Raw genomic sequence first — 18055 nt, forward strand, 5'->3', positions numbered from 1 at the left:
GCTGTGATTACCTGCCAGTATTTGCGTATTGTATATTGTCTACCAGTACTGACATGCTGCATTATCTGTCTCTTATAGTTATTATCTGAATCATCCACATTGTGTACAATATCTGAATCATCCATAACTGTGTTCAACAATCTGTGATATCATCTACAACTTTGTACAACCCCTGATCTCATCTACTACTGTGTTCTACTATACCATCTGTTACCATCTCCCATCGTTGTCCATATCATCCCAATAAATAATAGACTTAAGCACCCATAGTTTTGTTTCTGGGAGTGGATGAAAGGTTAAGCCGTATGCTGGAATCCACACAGCGTCATACGTGGAAGAAGGCAGAACAACCGGGCCCAGCCGCTGCGCCACCCCTCCTCCAGGCAGCAGTACTGGGCACTGCCACTGTGCCACCCCTCCTCCAGGCAGCAGTACCGGGCACGGCTGCTGCGCCACACCTCCTCCAGGCAGCAGTACTGGGCACTGCCACCCCTCCTCCAGGCAGCAGTACCGGGCATGGCCGCTGCGCCACCCTTCCTCCAGGCAGTACCGGGCACTGCCGCTGCGCCACCCCTCCTCCAGGCAGCAGTACCGGGCACGGCCGTTGCACCACCCCTCCTCAAGGCAGCAGTACCGAGCACGGCAGCTGCGCCACTCCTCCTCCAGGCAGCAGTATCGGGCACGGCCGCTGCGCCACCCTTCCTCCAGGCAGCAGTACCGGGCACTGCCGCTGCGCCACCCCTCCTCCAGGCAGCAGTACCGGGCACGGCCGCTGCGCCATCCCTCCTCCAGGCAGCAGTACCGGGCACGGCCGCTGCGCCATCCCTCCTCCAGGCAGCAGTACCGGGCACGGCCGCTGCGCCTCCCCTCCTTCAGGCAGCAGTACCGGGCACGGCCGCTGCGCCACCCCTCCAGGCAGCAGTACCGGGCACGGCCGCTGCGCCACCCCTCCTCCAGGCAGCAGTACTGGGTACTGGGCACTGCGTCACTCCTCCAGGCAGCAGTACTGGGAACTGCCACTGTGCCACCTCTCCTCCAGGCAGCAGTACCGGGCACGGCCACTGCACCACCCCTCCTCCAGGCAGCAGTACTGGGCACTGCTACTGTGCCACCCGTCTTCCAGGCAGCAGTATCGGGCACGGCCGCTGCGCCACCCCTCCTCCAGGCAGCAGTACCGGGCCTGGCCGCTGCTCCACCCCTCCTTCAGGCAGCAGTACTGAGCCCAGCCGCTGCGCCACCCTTCCTCCAGGCAGCAGTATCGGGCACGGCCGCTGCGCCACCCCTCCTCCAGGCAGCAGTACTGGGTCCTAGGCACTGCGCCACCCCTCCTCCAGGCAGCAGTACTGGGAACTGCCACTGTGCCACCGCTCCTCCAGGCAGCAGTGCTGGGCACTGCGCCATCCCTCCTCCAGGCAGCAGTACCGGGCACGGCCGCTGCGCCACCCCTCCTCCAGGCAGCAGTACCGGGCACGGCCGCTGCGCCACCCCTCCTCCAGGCAGCAGTACCGGGCACGGCCGCCGCGCCACCCCTCCTCCAGACAGAAGTGTCTGCCTCTGCCCGCGCCGACCAGGAAGGCCCAGGGCCAGGACAGTCACGTGACCGGCCTGTAGGACACGTGACATATAGCGTCACCGTTTTGCCTGCGCACTGCCGCGCTCTATCCCTGTCCGTTGTCCTGTGAGAAAAGCGGCCGTACGAGATGTCCCGGAGGAGGTCCACTAACGACGAGGAGATGGAGGACAACGACGTCAGTCGGAACTTCGAGGTGGAGCAAGATGATGGAAACCGGCGGCAGATCCGACACCAGTATCGGGAGCTGATGCAGAGCATGCAGCGTGAGTGTGGGGAGCCCGGGGCTTGCAGGGGCGATAACGGGGAGCTGTGCTTGGACATGCGCAGTGCGCCCTCGTGTGTCTGTGTCTGCCATAGCAACAGTATAGAAAGTGAAAGCAGAATTCTACTTGGTTGCTATGGCAATGAGACCTTTGGTGCTGTTACAATGACGATACGTGGGTTAATGTGAGTTTTCTTGTAAACCTTATAATCAGAGAAATCCTTTTCAAAACTGATACAATGTCGCCTGATGTGGTGACCTAACGGCGAATGCCAGTGACCCGCAAAATCCGGGCTATGAAGCCCTCATCACCTGTTATGGACGCCGAGCCCTGCCGTATGAGACAGTCTGCAAAAACAAGACATCCTATCTCCTAAGAGGGCGGCTCAGGACTATGACTGCAGGGGGAGACATCACGTTCGGGGGCGCAGGTCAGGCTTCGCCCCCACAGATTGTTTTTACTGCGGTCCCCAGGGGAAGCTGCACATTGCCCATTAGCGAGGATGAATCTGGCAGCTACTAAAGCAGCACATGTTGCCTCGCTGCGGATCTGCTGTTCCTGACAATTCGTGCTGCAGGTTTATTTTGCACAGGCATGACATTCCTTTAAGGAAATCTGACCGCAGCATGATGTAGGGGTCAAGACCCTGATTCTAGTGATGTGTCACTTAGTTTACTGGCTGTAGCAGTTGTGATACAATCACAGTTTTCTCTGCTGCAGATCTAGCAGAGCTCTGAATGCTGAGCTGTGTATAACCCCACCCACATCCCTGATTGGCAGCTGTCTGTGTGCATTGTATAGTGACAAAGAGAGCATCTCCTTAGTGGTGCTTGGGGTGGAGTTAGACTAGGAGGCACTTCTGTCTTTATAATCTCCTTCTGATGAAACACTGTGTTGAAACAGCAACATACAGCCTGACTCCAGTGATCAGTCACTTACTGGGCTATCTGCTCCTATAGTATGCTGCTCTCAGATTATATGATAAAAACCTGTTGATAGATTTCCTTTAAACTGTCATACACTATGCTGACATAAGGACCTTTCCATGTCCAGTATGTGTGTGTATATATACACTGCTCAAAAAAATAAAGGGAACACTCAAATAACACATCCTAGCTCTGAATGAAGGAAATATTCTCATTGAATCCTTTGCTCTGTACAAAGTTGAATGTGCTGACAACAAATCCAGGGCTGTGGAGTCGGAGTCGTGGAGTCGGAGTCGGTGCTCATTTTGGTGGAGTCGGAGTTGGAGTCGGTATAAAATGGACCGACTCCGACTCCTAAAATATATAATAAATTGGGTACAGTAATTCAATGCAGGATGTGCTGAATATTTTTTCATAGGAGTTTGGGAAAGTTATGAAATGTCCTATAAATGGCTGTTCTATTCCTGATCTAAGGCTACATTCACACACAGCGTTTTTCCTGTGTTTTTTGAGGATACGTTTTTCAGCTGCAAAAGTTGATCATCTTTTTAAAAAACTGCATCACCTGAAAGGTTTTTGAGCTCATAGATAATGTTACTCAATAGCAAAAGCAGATTAGAAATCTGCTCTATCTATCCATATCTGTCTATCCATATCGTATCTGTACCAAAAAGAATGAAAACCGGGTAGTACACCAATATATATTCTGTTCTATCTAAATATCTTGATTATTGGATCATAAAAATGATTAAATGTCTGAGGTTCACATTGTACTACAATAAATTTTTCACTTAAATATAAGCAATATGTGTGGGAGTCGGAGTCGTGGAGTCGGAGTCGGAGTCGGTGTAAGGGAAATTGAGGAGTCGGAGTCGCAGGTTTGGTTTACCGACTCCACAGCCCTGACAAAATCACACAAAAATCATCAATGGGAATCAAATGTATTAACCAATGGAGGCCTGGATTTGGAGTCACACACAAAATTAAAGTGAAATGTAATGTCCTTAAAACAAGTCAAAATGATGCTCAGTATTGTGTGTGGCCTCCACGTGCCTGTATGATCTCCCTACTGTACAATGTCAGGTCATGCTCCTGATGAGACGGCGGATGGTCTCCTGAGGGATCTCCTCCCACACTCAGGGCTGTGGAGTCGGAGTCGGTGCTCATTTTGTTGGAGTCGGTATAAAATGGTCCGACTCCTAAAATATATAATAAATTGGGTACAGTAATTCAATGCAGAATGTGCTGAATATTTTTTCATAGGAATTTGGGAAAGTTGTGAAATGTCCTATAAATGGCTGTTCTATTCCTGATCTAAGGCTACATTCACACACAGCGTTTTTGCTGCGCTTTTTGAGGATACGTTTTTCAGCTGCAAAAGCAGATCAGCTTTTTAAAAAACCGCATCACCTGAAAGGTTTTTGAGCTCATAGATAATGTTTTTAATAGCAAAAGCAGATTAGAAATCTGCTCTATCCATCCATTTATCCATATTTGTCTATCCATATCATATCTGTACCAAAAAGAATAAAAGCCGGATAGCACACAGACTAACACTCCTTTTTTTTTTTTTTTTTTTTAACACCATTCAGGTACACCTCATAGCTGCCCAAAAGGACGCCCAGGACAGGCATTGCTCGTCTTCAGTAACACATCAACATCAATTGATAGTTGGAATAAATAGACTGCATTCACCACATCTTAAGGTGCAGGCTTTATTTTCAAGTGTAGGGGTGTGCAGTATTAGGTTCTGCAGCAGCTGAGGTGTGCAGTATGAGGTTCTGCGGAACAGTATGAGGTTCTGCTCCCCCCCCCCCCCTTAGATTTGATCCTGGCTACGCCCATGGTGTGAATGTAGCCTGAGGATCTAGGCCTTGTCTTAGCTGAGATAAGTCATAGTGATATATATATATATATATATATATATATATATATATGAAACAGCACAGTACTTGGCTTCGGGTGCACGACCCCCAGGCAAATAGTCCAGTATCAGCCACAGTATCCAATATTCATTCCAAATAGAGGCAGCACTCCATAGTTAGTTTTCAAGTGATAGTGAATTTATTAGACCCACATATCAGAGCTCTGATATGTGGGTCTAATAAATTCACTATCACTTGAAAACTAACTATGGAGTGCTGCCTCTATTTGGAATGAAAATATATATAGCTCTCTCCATATATGATTTCTATAAAAGGTCTTCCAACAGTCTTGAAGGAGTTCCCAGAGATGCTTAGCACTTGTTGGCCCTTTTGCCTTCACTCTGCGGTCCAGCTCACCCCAAACCATCTTGATAGGGTTCAGGTCTGGTGACTGTGGAGGCCAGGTCATCTGGCATAGCACCCCATCACTCTCCCTCTTGGTCAAATAGCCCTTTCACAGCCTGGAGGTGTGTTTGGGGTCATTGTCCTGTTGAAAAATAAATGATGGTCCAACTAAACGCAAACCGGATGGAATAGCATGCCGCTGCAAGATGCTGTGGTAGCCATGCTGGTTCAGTATGCCTTCAATTTTGAATAAATCCCCAACAGTGTCACCAGCAAAGCACCCCCACACCATCACACCTCGTCCTCCATGCTTCACAGTGGGAACCAGGCATGTAGAGTCCATCCGTTCACCTTTTCTGCGTCGCACAAAGACACGGTGGTTGGAACCAAAGATCTCAAATTTGGACTCATCAGACCAAAGCACAGATTTCCACTGGTCTAATGTCCATTCCTTGTGTTCTTTAGCCCAAACAAGTCTCTTCTGCTTGTTGCCTGTCCTTAGCAGTGGTTTCCTAGCGGCTATTTTACCTTGAATGCCTGCTGCACAAAGTCTCCTCTTAACAGTTGTTGTAGAGATGTGTCTGCTGCTAGAACTCTGTGTGGCATTGACCTGGTCTCTAATCTGAACTGCTGATAACCTGCGATTTCTGAGGCTGGTGACTAGGATGAACTTATCCTCCGCAGCAGATGTAACTCTTGGTCTTCCTTTCCTGGGGCGGTCCTCATGTGAGCCAGTTTCTTTGTAGCGCTTGATGGTTTTTGCCACTGCACTTGGGGACACTTTCAAAGTTTTCCCAATTTTTCAGACTGCCTGACCTTCATTTCTTAAAGTAATGAAGGCCACTCGTTTTTGTTTACTTGGCTGCCTTTTTCTTGCCATAATACAAATTCTAGCAGTCTATTCAGTAGGACTATCAGCTGTTTATCCACCAGACTTCTGCACAACACAACTGATGGTCCCAACCCCATATAAGGCAAGAAATCCCACTTATTAAACCTGACAGGGCACACCTGTGAAGTGAAAACCATTTCCGGTGACTACCTCTTGAAGCTCATCAAGAGAATGCCAAGAGTGTGCAAAGCAGTAATCAAAGCAAAAGGTGGCTACTTTGAAGAACCTAGAATGTAAGACATATTTTCAGTTGTTTCACACTTTTTTGTTAATTATATAATTCCACATGTGTAAATTCATAGTTTTGATGCCTTCAGAATGAATCTACAATTTTCATAGTCATGAAAATAAAGAAAACTCTTTGAATGAGAAGGTGTGTCCAAACTTCTGGTCTGTACTGTATATATGTAATCAATATTATATAGTGTATGACATATTTACAATTTATTACAGTTTTTTGTGTTCTAAAGTTGTATTCCAATAAATATATATTATGTTCTGTCTAAATATCTTGATTATTGTATCATAAAAATGATTAAATGTCTGATGTTCACATTGTACTACAATTATATTGCTTATATTTAAGTGAAAAATTATGTGGGAGTCGGAATCGCAGGATTGGCTTACCGACTCCACAGCACTGCCCACACCTGGACTAAATCATCCGCCAACTCCTGGATAGTCTGTGGTGCAACGTGACGTTGGTGGATGGAGCGAGACATGATGTCCCAGATGTGCTCAATGGGATTCAGGTCTGGGGAACGGGCGAGCCAGTCCATAGCTTCAATGCCTTCATCTTGCAGGAACTGCTGACACACTCCAGTCACATGAGGTCTGGCATTGTCCTGCATTAGGAGGAACCCAGGGCCAACCGCACCAGCATATGGTCTCACAAGGGGTCTGAGGATCTCATCTCAGTACCTAATGGCAGTCAGGCTACCTCTGGCGAGCACATGGAGGGCTGTGCGGCCCTCCAAAGAAATGCCACCCCACACCATTACTGACCCACTGCCAAACGGGTCATGCTGAAGGATGTTGCAGGCAGCAGATCGCTCTCCACGGCATCTCTAGACTCTGTCACATGTGCTCAGTGTGAACCTGCTTTAATCTGTGAAGAGCACAGGGCGCCAGTAGCGAATTTTCCAATCCTGGTGTTCTGTGGCAAATGCCAAGCGTCCTGCACGGTGTTAGGCTGTGAGCACAACCCCTATCTGTGGACGTCGGGCCCTCAGACCATCCTCATGGAGTCAGTTTCTAACCTTTTGTGCAGACACATGCACATTTGTGGCCTGCTGGAGGTCATTTTGCAGGGCTCTGGCAGTGCTCCTCCTGTTCCTCCTTGCACAAAGGCGGAGGTAGCGGTCCTGCTGCTGGGTTGTTGCCCTCCTACGGCCCCCTTCACGTCTCCTGGTGTACTGGCCTGTCTCCTGGTAGCGCCTCCAGCCTCTGGACACTACGCAGACAGACACAGCAAACCTTCTTGCCACAGCTCGCATTGATGTGCCATCCTGGATGAGCTGCACTACCTGAGCCACTTGTGTGGGTTGTAGAGTCCGTCTCATGCTACCACGAGTGTGAAAGCACAACCAACATTCAAAAGTGACCAAAACAGCCAGAAAGCATTGGTACTGAGATGTGGTATGTGGTCCCCACCTGCAGAACCACTCCTTTATTGAGGATGGCTTGATAATTGCCAATAATTTCCATCTGTTGTCTATTCCATCTGCACAACAGCATGTGAAATTGATTGTCAATCAGTGTGTGTGTGTGTGTGTATATATGTGTGTGTGTGTGTGTGTGTGTATGTATATATATATATATATATATATATATATATATATATATATATATATTATCCACCATTTTACCCTTCGCCACGACAGCACCCACTGGAGGTATCGGATCCGCCCCATTTGGAACAGGAAACCCTACAGGAAAGATAAAAGGGGCGGTCCGCCTTTCCTCCTCAGTTTTGGTTTCCTGTTCCAAACGGAGCCACGATATCCTTCAGGAAAGAATACCTGGGCCAGGCATGCCGCCTGTGCAGTCTCCATGTGAACGGCAGGGGCTGCGGTCCGGAGGCAGCGTCGGGGGAGATTCCGCTAGACGGCTCCCTCCTCGTCTGGTGAACGAAGGGTGATGACGGGGTCCGGGGAGGGCCGCCCCGTCTCACCCAGGAGAGCGCCGGTAGGCACCGGGACGCACCGCTACTGGGAGTGGTAAGAGCGCCAGTGGCGCAGAAGAAAAAAAAAAAAAAGAGAAGATTTTTCTTTTGAAATAAAAAGCGCACCGCAGTGGTGGGGGTGCATAGAGAGGGGGACCGCATGGAGAGGGGGACCGCATGTAGAGCGGGGGCCGCACATCAAAGCGGCGCGGTAGCCGGCCGGCGCAGAGTCTCCTGACCCCCCCGGAAGTAATGGTTGAACTTCCGGGGCGGGATGGCTGAGAGCGCGTCGGGGCATGCGCGCGGTGATCCCAGGGAGGAGGAGCAACTTCCGGGGGGACGGCAGGAAAAAAAAAAAAAAAGGCAAACTATTTAAACAGCGGCGCAGCTGAGCGGCGATGCAGCAATGTCGTCCCCAACGGAAGCGCACGCTCCAGCGGGGGATTCTGCAGGAGGTAGCTCCACCAGGGACCGCAACACCGGCCGAAGGAATGAAGCAGGAGAATCAAGGCCTAGGACGGGATCTCAGCCATCTGATCCGGTGATATAAGGCCTCACTGGGTGAGTGTGCAAAGTATATACTCTGCCTACTAAGCTGACCTCTCCGCCCCCCCCCCCCCCCGCCTTGGTGTCCCCTTCTAGACAAAGAAAAAGGATAAATCCAAGCATAAAGAATGTGCGTTATGCTCTGAACCTCTCCCTGACTCCTACCCTAAGAAGCTCTGTAAGCAGTGCACCAGAGAGACAAAGCAAGGGGCCGCATTGTCGACAAAAGACATTAGAGCAATAATCAGGGAGGAGATACAGGCTATTAACCGTGCCAAAACTCCCTCAGAGACTGGCAGCAAAAAGCAGTTAACCCTCAGCTCAGAGTCAGAGGAAGAAGGGGGGTTAATCTCTGACTCCTCACTCACATCCTCGTCGTCATCAGACATGGAGGGACGGTCATGTTTCCCCCTGGATAGTGTGGACAACCTAGTCAAATCGGTGAGAAGCACTATGGGGTGTGAGGAACCAAGGGGTGCCCAAACCGCACAAGACATAATGTTTGCGGGATTGGCGGAAAAGAAAAGGAGAGCGTTCCCGGTAATACCGGCAATTATGGCCCTAATAAAAAGGGAATGGGAAAAACACGACCAAAGAAGTTTTCTCCCATCAGCCTCAAAAAGAAAGTATCCATTTAGCGATGAGGAGCTATTAAAATGGACCAAAGTGCCAAAAGTGGATGCCGTTATATCCTCTACCTCGAAACAATCGGCTATTCCAGTAGAGGACGCAGGCTTGTTGGCAGACCCGTTAGACCGCAAGGCAGAATCATCATTGAAGAGGTCTTGGGAATCTACCACGGGTATTTTTAAGCCAGCTGTAGCCAGCACATGCACCACTAGATCTATGCTCATGTGGTTGGACCAGCTGGATCAACAAATCGAGCAAAAGGTGTCCAGAGAAAAATTACGGGCCGCTATCCCATTAATTAGAGGGGCAGCTGCCTTTATGGCTGATGCGTCGGCGGACACTCTACGGCTGGCAGCAAGATCAGCAGCTCTTGTGAACAACTCCAGAAGGGCGTTGTGGATGAAGAGCTGGAAGGGGGACGCACAATCAAAGGCTAAGATTTGTGCAACCCCATGTGAGGGTGAGTTTCTCTTCGGGAAAGAGTTAGACAGTATACTCGCCAAAGCAAAGGAGAGGAAGTCGGCCCTCCATGACCCTTCTATCCCTTTCTATAGGAGAACCTTTAAGAGGCGACCGTTTGGAAGAAGGAGGCAAATGGAAAGATCAAATAGATGGGCCGCAAAAGAAGAGAAACAAAAGGGTACCATGTTCAGGGGTCCAACATTCCGAAGGGAAAATAGAAATTAAAAAATCAGACCCACCTGTAGGGGGTAGATTACGTTTCTTTTATCCAAAATGGGAACAAATATCCTCAAACCCATGGATCTTGGGTATTATTAAAGAAGGAATGAAAATAGAATTCCTTCAAAACCCTTATGATTTCTTTATCCTAACCCGCCTTAACTCTATGGCCCAACAAAAGGCCCTCGAAGAAGAAATTCGGAGCCTACTATGCAAGGGGGGGGGGTTTTAGTGGAGGTCCCAGAGGGACAGGAAGGTAGAGGCTTCTACTCTCCTTTATTTTTAATTTCCAAACCAGATGGTACGTTTAGAACAATTATTAATTTAAGGAAGCTTAATACGTTTATAAAAAATTATAAGTTTAAGATGGAATCAATCAGATCCACCATAAAGCTTCTCTTTCCAAATTGTGTGATGGCGGGGATTGACTTAAAAGATGCTTACTATCATCTTCCTATCCATAATAGATACCAAAAATATCTAAGGGTCGCAGTGGTGTTCGATGGCAAGGTCCGTCATTTTCAGTACACAGCCATGCCTTTTGGCCTCTCTACAGCGCCATGAATCTTCACCAAGGTGATGGCAGAGGTGATGGCCTATCTTTGTCAAAAAGATACTTTAATCGTACCTTACTTAGACGACTTCCTAATAATCGGGAACTCGGATACCCAATGTACCGAGCGAGTGGCTGATGCAATCTCATCTTTGCAGGACCTAGGCTGGATCATCAATATACAGAAGTCCAGGCTCGTTCCGCAATCCCTCCAGATGTTTTTGGGGTTCCAATTGAACTCCATAACCCAGAAATGTCTACTTCCTCAGGTAAAGATTGCACTAACAAAAGAGAAAGTAGAGGCAGCCATAGATAGACCACGCATGTCTCTGAGAGGGGCAATGTCGCTATTGGGGTCGCTAGATTCCTGTGCCCCTGCAGTCCGGTGGGCCCATTATCATGTCCGCACACTTCAGCATCAGATCCTCCAGGAGGAGAGGCGACATGGTGGTTACCTTGAGAGCAAGATAACTCTAACTCAGGAGGTCTTGACTTCTCTGGAATGGTGGTTAGATGATGACCATCTATCCTCAGGAGTCCCATGGGTCATAGTACCATCTGGTATCCTAACCACCGACGCTAGCCCCCAAGGCTGGGGAGCCCATATGGGGATTAGCTTTTGTCAAGGAAGATGGAATAGAGAGGAAAGAGAATACTCGTCTAATTTAAAAGAACTGACTGCAGTATACTATGCTCTACATCATTTCCTTCCACAGCTCCAACAGAAACATGTCAGGATCCTGTCGGACAACACCACCACAGTGGCCTACATAAACAGACAAGGAGGTACTCGATCAGAGACTCTGATGTCTTCTGCGGCAAGAATCTTAAGCTTAGCCGAAAGCAATTTGTTGTCCCTCTCAGCTCTTCATATCAGAGGAGAGGACAACCAAGAAGCAGATTTCTTAAGCCGACACACACTTCGGCAAGGGGAGTGGTGCCTCAATCGCCAAATCTTCCAGGACATAGTAGCTCTATGGGGGCATCCTCAAGTGGACCTCTTCGCCACAATGGAGAACAGACAAACAAAGACCTTTGCTTCCCTGTCTCCAGCAGATCACCCAGACATACTGGATGCCCTCCAGGCCTCATGGAAATTCAAGCTGGCATACGCCTTCCCTCCATTGATTCTCCTACCACAAGTGATTCGGAAAATCGAGAGGAAAAGGCGAGAGTAATCCTGATAGCACCATTCTGGCCCAAGAGACCGTGGCTCTCGTGGCTACGAATTATGTCAGTGACAGATCCTTGGGTTCTCCCCTCAAACCCCAACCTACTCTCCCAAGGCCCTTTCTTCCAACCTCAAGTGGACAACTTACACTTGACGGCGTGGAACTTGAAAGGCACCTATTAAGATCAAGAGGTTTTTCGGAATCATTAATTACTACGCTCCTACAGAGCAGGAAGCAGTCCACAACCCAAATTTATAAAAGAATATTGAAGAAATTCCTACAGTTTCATACAGCATCTCATACAGCAGAAGTCCCGATAGTTCCTATCTTAGAATTCCTGCAAAAAGGGAAGGAATTGGGCTTGTCAGTAAACACACTGAAAGTACAGGTGTCTGCGTTGGGGGCGCTGTATGGCCATAATATAGCAGGGAATAAGTGGATATCACGATTCATTACAGCATGTGAAAGAATAACTCCGGTTCACATACCTACAATCCCTACATGGGACTTAAACTTGGTGTTAGACGCCCTGACAGAAGAACCTTTTGAACCGATAGATACGATATCCCTTAAATATTTATCATTTAAGACGGCCCTCTTGGTAGCATTGACATCCGCTAGGAGAGTGGGTGATATCCAGGCCCTGTCCATAGATCCACCCTTTTTGCAGGTATACCGGGATAGATTAATATTAAAGCCAGACCCCTCATACCTGCCTAAGGTATCAACAAAGTACCATAGGTCTCAGGAGATACTCCTCCCAACCTTCTATGAAGATCCCTCCACTCCGGAAGAGCAGAAATTCCACACTTTGGACGTCAGAAGAACTGTCCTAAAGTATATTGAAAGGTCCGAGAGCTGGAGGCAGTGTAGGGCTCTCTTCATTTCTTTTCAGGGCTGTAAAAAAGGGTATGGAGTCACAAAGAGCACCATTTCCCTATGCATCAGGGATGCCATTCGTTTAGCCTACTCTGCAAAAAATGAAGAACCTCCGGAAGACATCAGAGCACATTCCACCAGAGCAATGGCGGCCTCCTGGGCGGAGAGGGGAGACGTTCCAATTGAAACCATATGTAAGGCGGCAATTTGGTCATCCCCTTCTACCTTCTATAGACACTATAGACTTGACCTTTCGTCTACTTCTGACCTAAGCTTTGGCAGGACTGTCCTTAGCACGGTGGTCCCACCCAGGTGATGGTCTCTGGAATCTCTCCAGTGGGTGCTGTCGTGGCGAAGGGTAAAAAGCCGGATTACTTACCGGTAATGCTCTTTTAATGAGTCCACGACAGCACCCGCTCACTTCCCTCCCTGCTAGAAATATCAATATTAAAAGTATATCTGCTAAAGTTGGATAAGTAAAGTTACAAGTACAAGACATTGCCTAATCCTTGGCGGTCCTCCTGGTACTCTGAAATGCAAAACTGAGGAGGAAAGGCGGACCGCCCCTTTTATCTTTCCTGTAGGGTTTCCTGTTCCAAATGGGGCGGATCCGATACCTCCAGTGGGTGCTGTCGTGGACTCATTAAAAGAGCATTACCGGTAAGTAATCCGGCTTTTCCTTTTTTTTTTTTTTCTATGCTGGCATTGTAAAATGAAGCAAATTTATTGCAAGCGAATACGCAGCGTGGGATTGAAAAATAATAAGGCTATGTGAGTGGATCTTAGGCTAGAAATGGCTGGGGAAGCTCCTGAAATGGGCAAAGTGCACAGAGCCCTAATATTCAGACCCTAATAGGGCATCTAGACGTCAGCGCTATCAGTCAACTAAAGAACAAGTCCTGTGGTGTTGGTTTCCGCAGGCTGATGAGCAGCGATGGGGACAGAGTGATCACTGATCCGATCCTTCTGGACACATGCGTGTCATGTTATTGGCAGCACAGGTCCTGTGTGCACGAAGCCATGTGCTGCCAATAAAAATGATTTGTATTTCCTGGCATAGAGAATCCAGTCTCCCCATGAATGAGTAGATTGCATATGTGATGGGTGATCATCGGCGTTGAGTGAGGGTCCGGGAGAAGTCTTGGAGACAGTTGGCTGAAGAAGTGCTAGTATTGATGAATTTTTGTTCTCTGCTGATAAAGTGACTGTATATTGATGACTTTTTCCAACAAATATTTTTAATTTTAATCTCTATTGTAACGCTTCTTTGCATGCAGAGCACAGGGAAGACATGCTGAGCTCCAGGAGTAACACGCTGACGGATACTCTCCAGGCCGCCAATCAGCTGTTTGCAGAAGGTAAGTGATCACGTAATCCGCTGACTCTCCACCGGCAATACAAGTGGACTGGACACACTGCTCATGTTCTGGGGAAAATCCACACCAAAAAATGAACACACTGGATTTTAAAATCATGTTCACTATTAATAGCATTCAATTACCCACTGAAAATTCACAGATTGCCTTCATTGAATCATGATGGGCGGCTAATCCGGGTGCAGATTTGCTGTCACATGGAAGGCAGAAATCTTCGTTTTAATCTTGGGGTGCTTTTCTCCTGGTCAATTACTTGGAAAAAGAAACTCTTGTTTCCTGATATTCGGCAAATGTAAACATGCTGCCAATCGCCCTGCTCAGCGGATGAGCTAAATGCTTGTTCGTTGGTTGAAATGATTTTTAAGCTTGGCTTTGTAAACGGGACATATGCATCCGAGAACAGTCATTGCAGATTGTATTACCAATCGTTCTGTGCACCAGGGGAGTGCGGTCATCCTGTCTAAACAAGCTACCTTATATACTCGAATATAAGCCGAGATTTTCGGCCCATATTTTTGGGCTGAAAGTCCCCCTCTCGGCTTATATTCGAGTCATATACACCAGGGAGTCGGAGGGGGGGCGGGGGTGTCAGGTCATACTTACCGTTCCTGGCACGGTCTCTGCAGCCCCCAGCTTCTCCCGATCTCCCTTCCTGCCTTCAGCGGTCACATGGTACCGCTCATTACACTCATGAATATGCGCATATTCATGAGGTGTAATGAGCGGTACCACGTGACTGCTGAAGGCAGGAAGGGAGATGGCGGAGAAGCTAGGGGCTGCAGAGACCGTGCCAGGACTGGTAAGTATAGCGATACTCACCTGTCCGGGTCCATCGCTGCTTGCTGCTGTCTGGCACGTCATCTGTCAGTGACGTTCAGACAGCAGAGGGCGCGGTGACGTGGTTAGTGCACGCCGTGCCCCCTGCAGTCTGAATGTCACTGACAGATGACGTGCCAGACAGCAGCAAGCAGCGGCTCCTGGCCCCAGTGACGGAGAGGTGAGTATGTCATTTTCTTTATTTTTAAATGCGGCAGTGGCAGCACATGGGGGCATAATCTATGGAGCGTCTTAGGGGGGCAGCACATGGAGGCATAATCTATGGAGCATCTTATGGGGGCAGCATATGGGGCATAATGTATGGAGCATCTTATAGGGGCAGCATATTGGGGCATAATCTATGGAGCATCTTATAGGGGCATAATCTATGGAGCATCTTATAGGGGCAGCATATAGGGGCATAATCTATGGAGCATCTTATAGGGGCATAATCTATGGAGCATCTTATAGGGGCAGCATATTGGGGCATAATCTATGGAGCATCTTATAGGGGCATAATCTATGGAGCATCTTATAGGGGCAGCATATTGGGGCATAATCTATGGAGCATCTTATAGGGGCATAATCTATGGAGCATCTTATAGGGGCAGCATATAGGGGCATAATCTATGGAGCATCTTATAGGGGCATAATCTATGGAGCATCTTATAGGGGCAGCATATAGGGGCATAATTTATGGAGCATCTTATAGGGGCTGCATATAGGGGCATAATGTATGGAGCATCTTATGGGGCCAGCATATGGGGGAATAAACTGTGGGGCTGCATATAGGGGCATAATCTATGGAGCATCTTATGGGGGCAGCATATTGGGGCATAATCTATGGAGCATCTTATGGGGGAATAATCTATGGAGCATCTTATGGGGGGCAGCATATAGGGGTATAATCTATGGAGCATCTTATAGGGGCAGCATATGGGGGAATAATCTATGGAGCATCTTATGGGGGCATAATCTATGGAGCATCTTATGGGGGCAGCATATAGGGGCATAATCTATGGAGCATCTTATGGGGGCAGCGTATAGGGGCATAATCTATGGAGCATCTTATGGGGGCAGCATATAGGGGCATAATCTATGGAGCATCTTAACGGGCCTATTCTATGGAGCATGTTATGGGGCATATTATTCTAGGGATCATCTTATGGGGCCATTATTAACCTTTGTGCAGCATTATATGGGGTGTATGGAGCATTATATGGGGCTCCTGATTTAATATGGATATTCAAAAACATTTAACCTACTGATGTCTCAATTAATTTTACTTTTATTGGTATCTATTTTTATTTTTTAAATTTACCAGTAGCTGCTGCATTTTCCACCCTAGGCTTATACTCGAGTCAATAAGTTTTCCCAGTTTTTTTGTGGCAAAATTAGGGGGGTCGGTTTATACTCAGGTCGGCTTATACTCGAGTATATACGGTACTAAATGACTAGCGTTTAGGTAAATGCATCGGCAGGCTATATTCACAAGTTGCGTTTTTGCAGCGTTTTGTTTTATGCAAATGAAAAACTGATTTTTACATTACCAGCAAAAGCTATGAGATTTCAGAAATCTCGTTCACAGGCTTGTTTTTTTCCTGACTGCAGTGTTTTTTCTCCTACGCCTCATTGGGGGACACAGAGACAGTGGGTGTTATGCTGCTTGCCACTAGGAGGATACTAAGTAAACCAGAAAAAAAAAGTTACCTCCTCCCCTGCAGTATACACCCTCTTGCTGGATGAGATAGCTCCAGTTCATGCTTAGGGTCTGTAGGAGGCACTTGGGTCTGGTTTCAGACCCCACCGTTTTTATTTTATTTTTGAATTTTTCTGTAAATTTTTATTTTTTAACGGAGTGAAGGGGGCGACATTTCCTTTCTACGGCCCGCTCTCCCCCGAACCAACAACAGACAAGCACGTGGAGTATACCTCCCCGTACACTTTCCTGCGACGTTTGGGGCTGATTCCTCTAGCAATTGGCGATGATCCTTACGACCGGAGTCTGGTAATCCACGGATATGAGGGCAGGCGCACAGAATGGAGAAGACTGGACAGCGCTTACGTAGGCCCTGAATCAGCCCCATAGCTCTCCATCCCGCTATCATAGGGAGGATCGATTGAGCATGGCCCTTTAAGAACTCCTCCAGCTGTGCTACATCAGCCCAGGAGGATGAGAGCCTGCATGGATGGCCGTACAGCGCTGAGCACTGGAGTGGAGGTATGGGGTCGGGTCCTGGACCCCAGGAGAAGCGCTGACGTAGCGTCAGCGGCGGTGCACTGGCCCCCCATCGCGCCCCCCCACCTCGGCGCTACCGCGGGTAGCTCGAAAAATTTAGTCCCCGGCTTTCCGGCCTGCTAGGCCGCAATTTCAATAGCGCCGCCCACTAGTGCCGCCCCGCCCACCGCGTGTAGGCTCAAAAATTTAGCCCCCGGCTTTCCGGCCTGCTAGGCCGCAATTTCAATAGCGCCGCCCACTAGTGCCGCCCCGCTCACCGCGCGTAGGCTCAAAAATTTAGCCCCGGCTTTTCGGGCCTACTAGGCCGCAATTTGAATAGTGCCGCCCGCGCTATTATCGCTGCCCCCTCGCCTTGACGCCTCTCATCCCTGACGAGACGCGCAATTCTAATCTCGGGGGGGGGCTATGTCTTTTTACCTCAGCCTGCTCTGGACACGAGCTGTGTGGCGAGCATTCTGCCGGATACCGGGTGACACCGCTATTCCTCCCGGGGGACACAGCATAGGACCAGGTAAGCTGCATCTGCCCTCAGATTAAAGCTAACCCCTTCCCGGCACGTTCCCTGCAGCTGACTCTGCCGTTAACCCTTTCAGGAGCGATATGTCTCAATCTTAGGAGGCTAAACTGGCTGCTAAAAACCACACTGCGTTTTTTACCGTGTGTACCACTTGCAAGTCTGCCTTACCCAGTGCACAGACTAATCCGTTATGCACGGACTGTGCCCCGACCTGTGCTCAATCGCCCCTCGCCGCCGCTGCTGACGGGCCTCCTGCGTTTAGTACCCCTGAGTGGGCTGTGTCCCTGTCACGGTCGGTGGAGTCTCTGACCCAAGCTATATTCTCCCTCCGGGAGGACTCTTTAAGCCAGAAGGCGTCCTTACCTCCCGAGGAAGGCTGTGGCGTCGGCTGGGAACCGTCCACCAGCAGGGGCCGTACTCGTTCAAGGGATGGTCAGGTCTCTAGAAAGCGGACCCATGACGCTTCCCCTAGTCCTGTTTACGCCTCTGCATCTGCGACTCCTGTCTCTCGCTCTCCCTCTCCTGGAGTTCTCAGCGATCACGACTCCGAATTCGAAT

The 18055-nt window shown here is 48.8% G+C and overlaps 1 protein-coding gene across 2 annotated transcripts in view; it reads left to right on the forward strand.

The window, feature by feature from the left end:
* Positions 1–1548: 1548 nt before the first annotated feature.
* Positions 1549–18055, forward strand: part of NSMCE4A (NSE4 homolog A, SMC5-SMC6 complex component) — a 69717-nt gene continuing 53210 nt past the window's right edge. The window contains exons 1-2 of one of the 2 annotated variants that reach the window (XR_012220444.1): positions 1549–1836; positions 13827–13907. Coding sequence is in view for 1 of the 2 variants with exons in the window: in XM_073546596.1 (XP_073402697.1) it covers positions 1701–1836; positions 13827–13907 (217 nt within the window). In the remaining variant the exon portion in view is untranslated. The remainder of the gene's footprint in view (positions 1837–13826; positions 13908–18055) is intronic. The other variant, XM_073546596.1, reaches the window with a different exon arrangement.

The sequence above is a fragment of the Dendrobates tinctorius genome, unplaced genomic scaffold, assembly GCF_039654945.1.
Source record: "Dendrobates tinctorius isolate UK_male_01 unplaced genomic scaffold, ASM3965494v1 ptg000149l, whole genome shotgun sequence".
Lineage (NCBI taxonomy): Eukaryota > Metazoa > Chordata > Amphibia > Anura > Dendrobatidae > Dendrobates > Dendrobates tinctorius.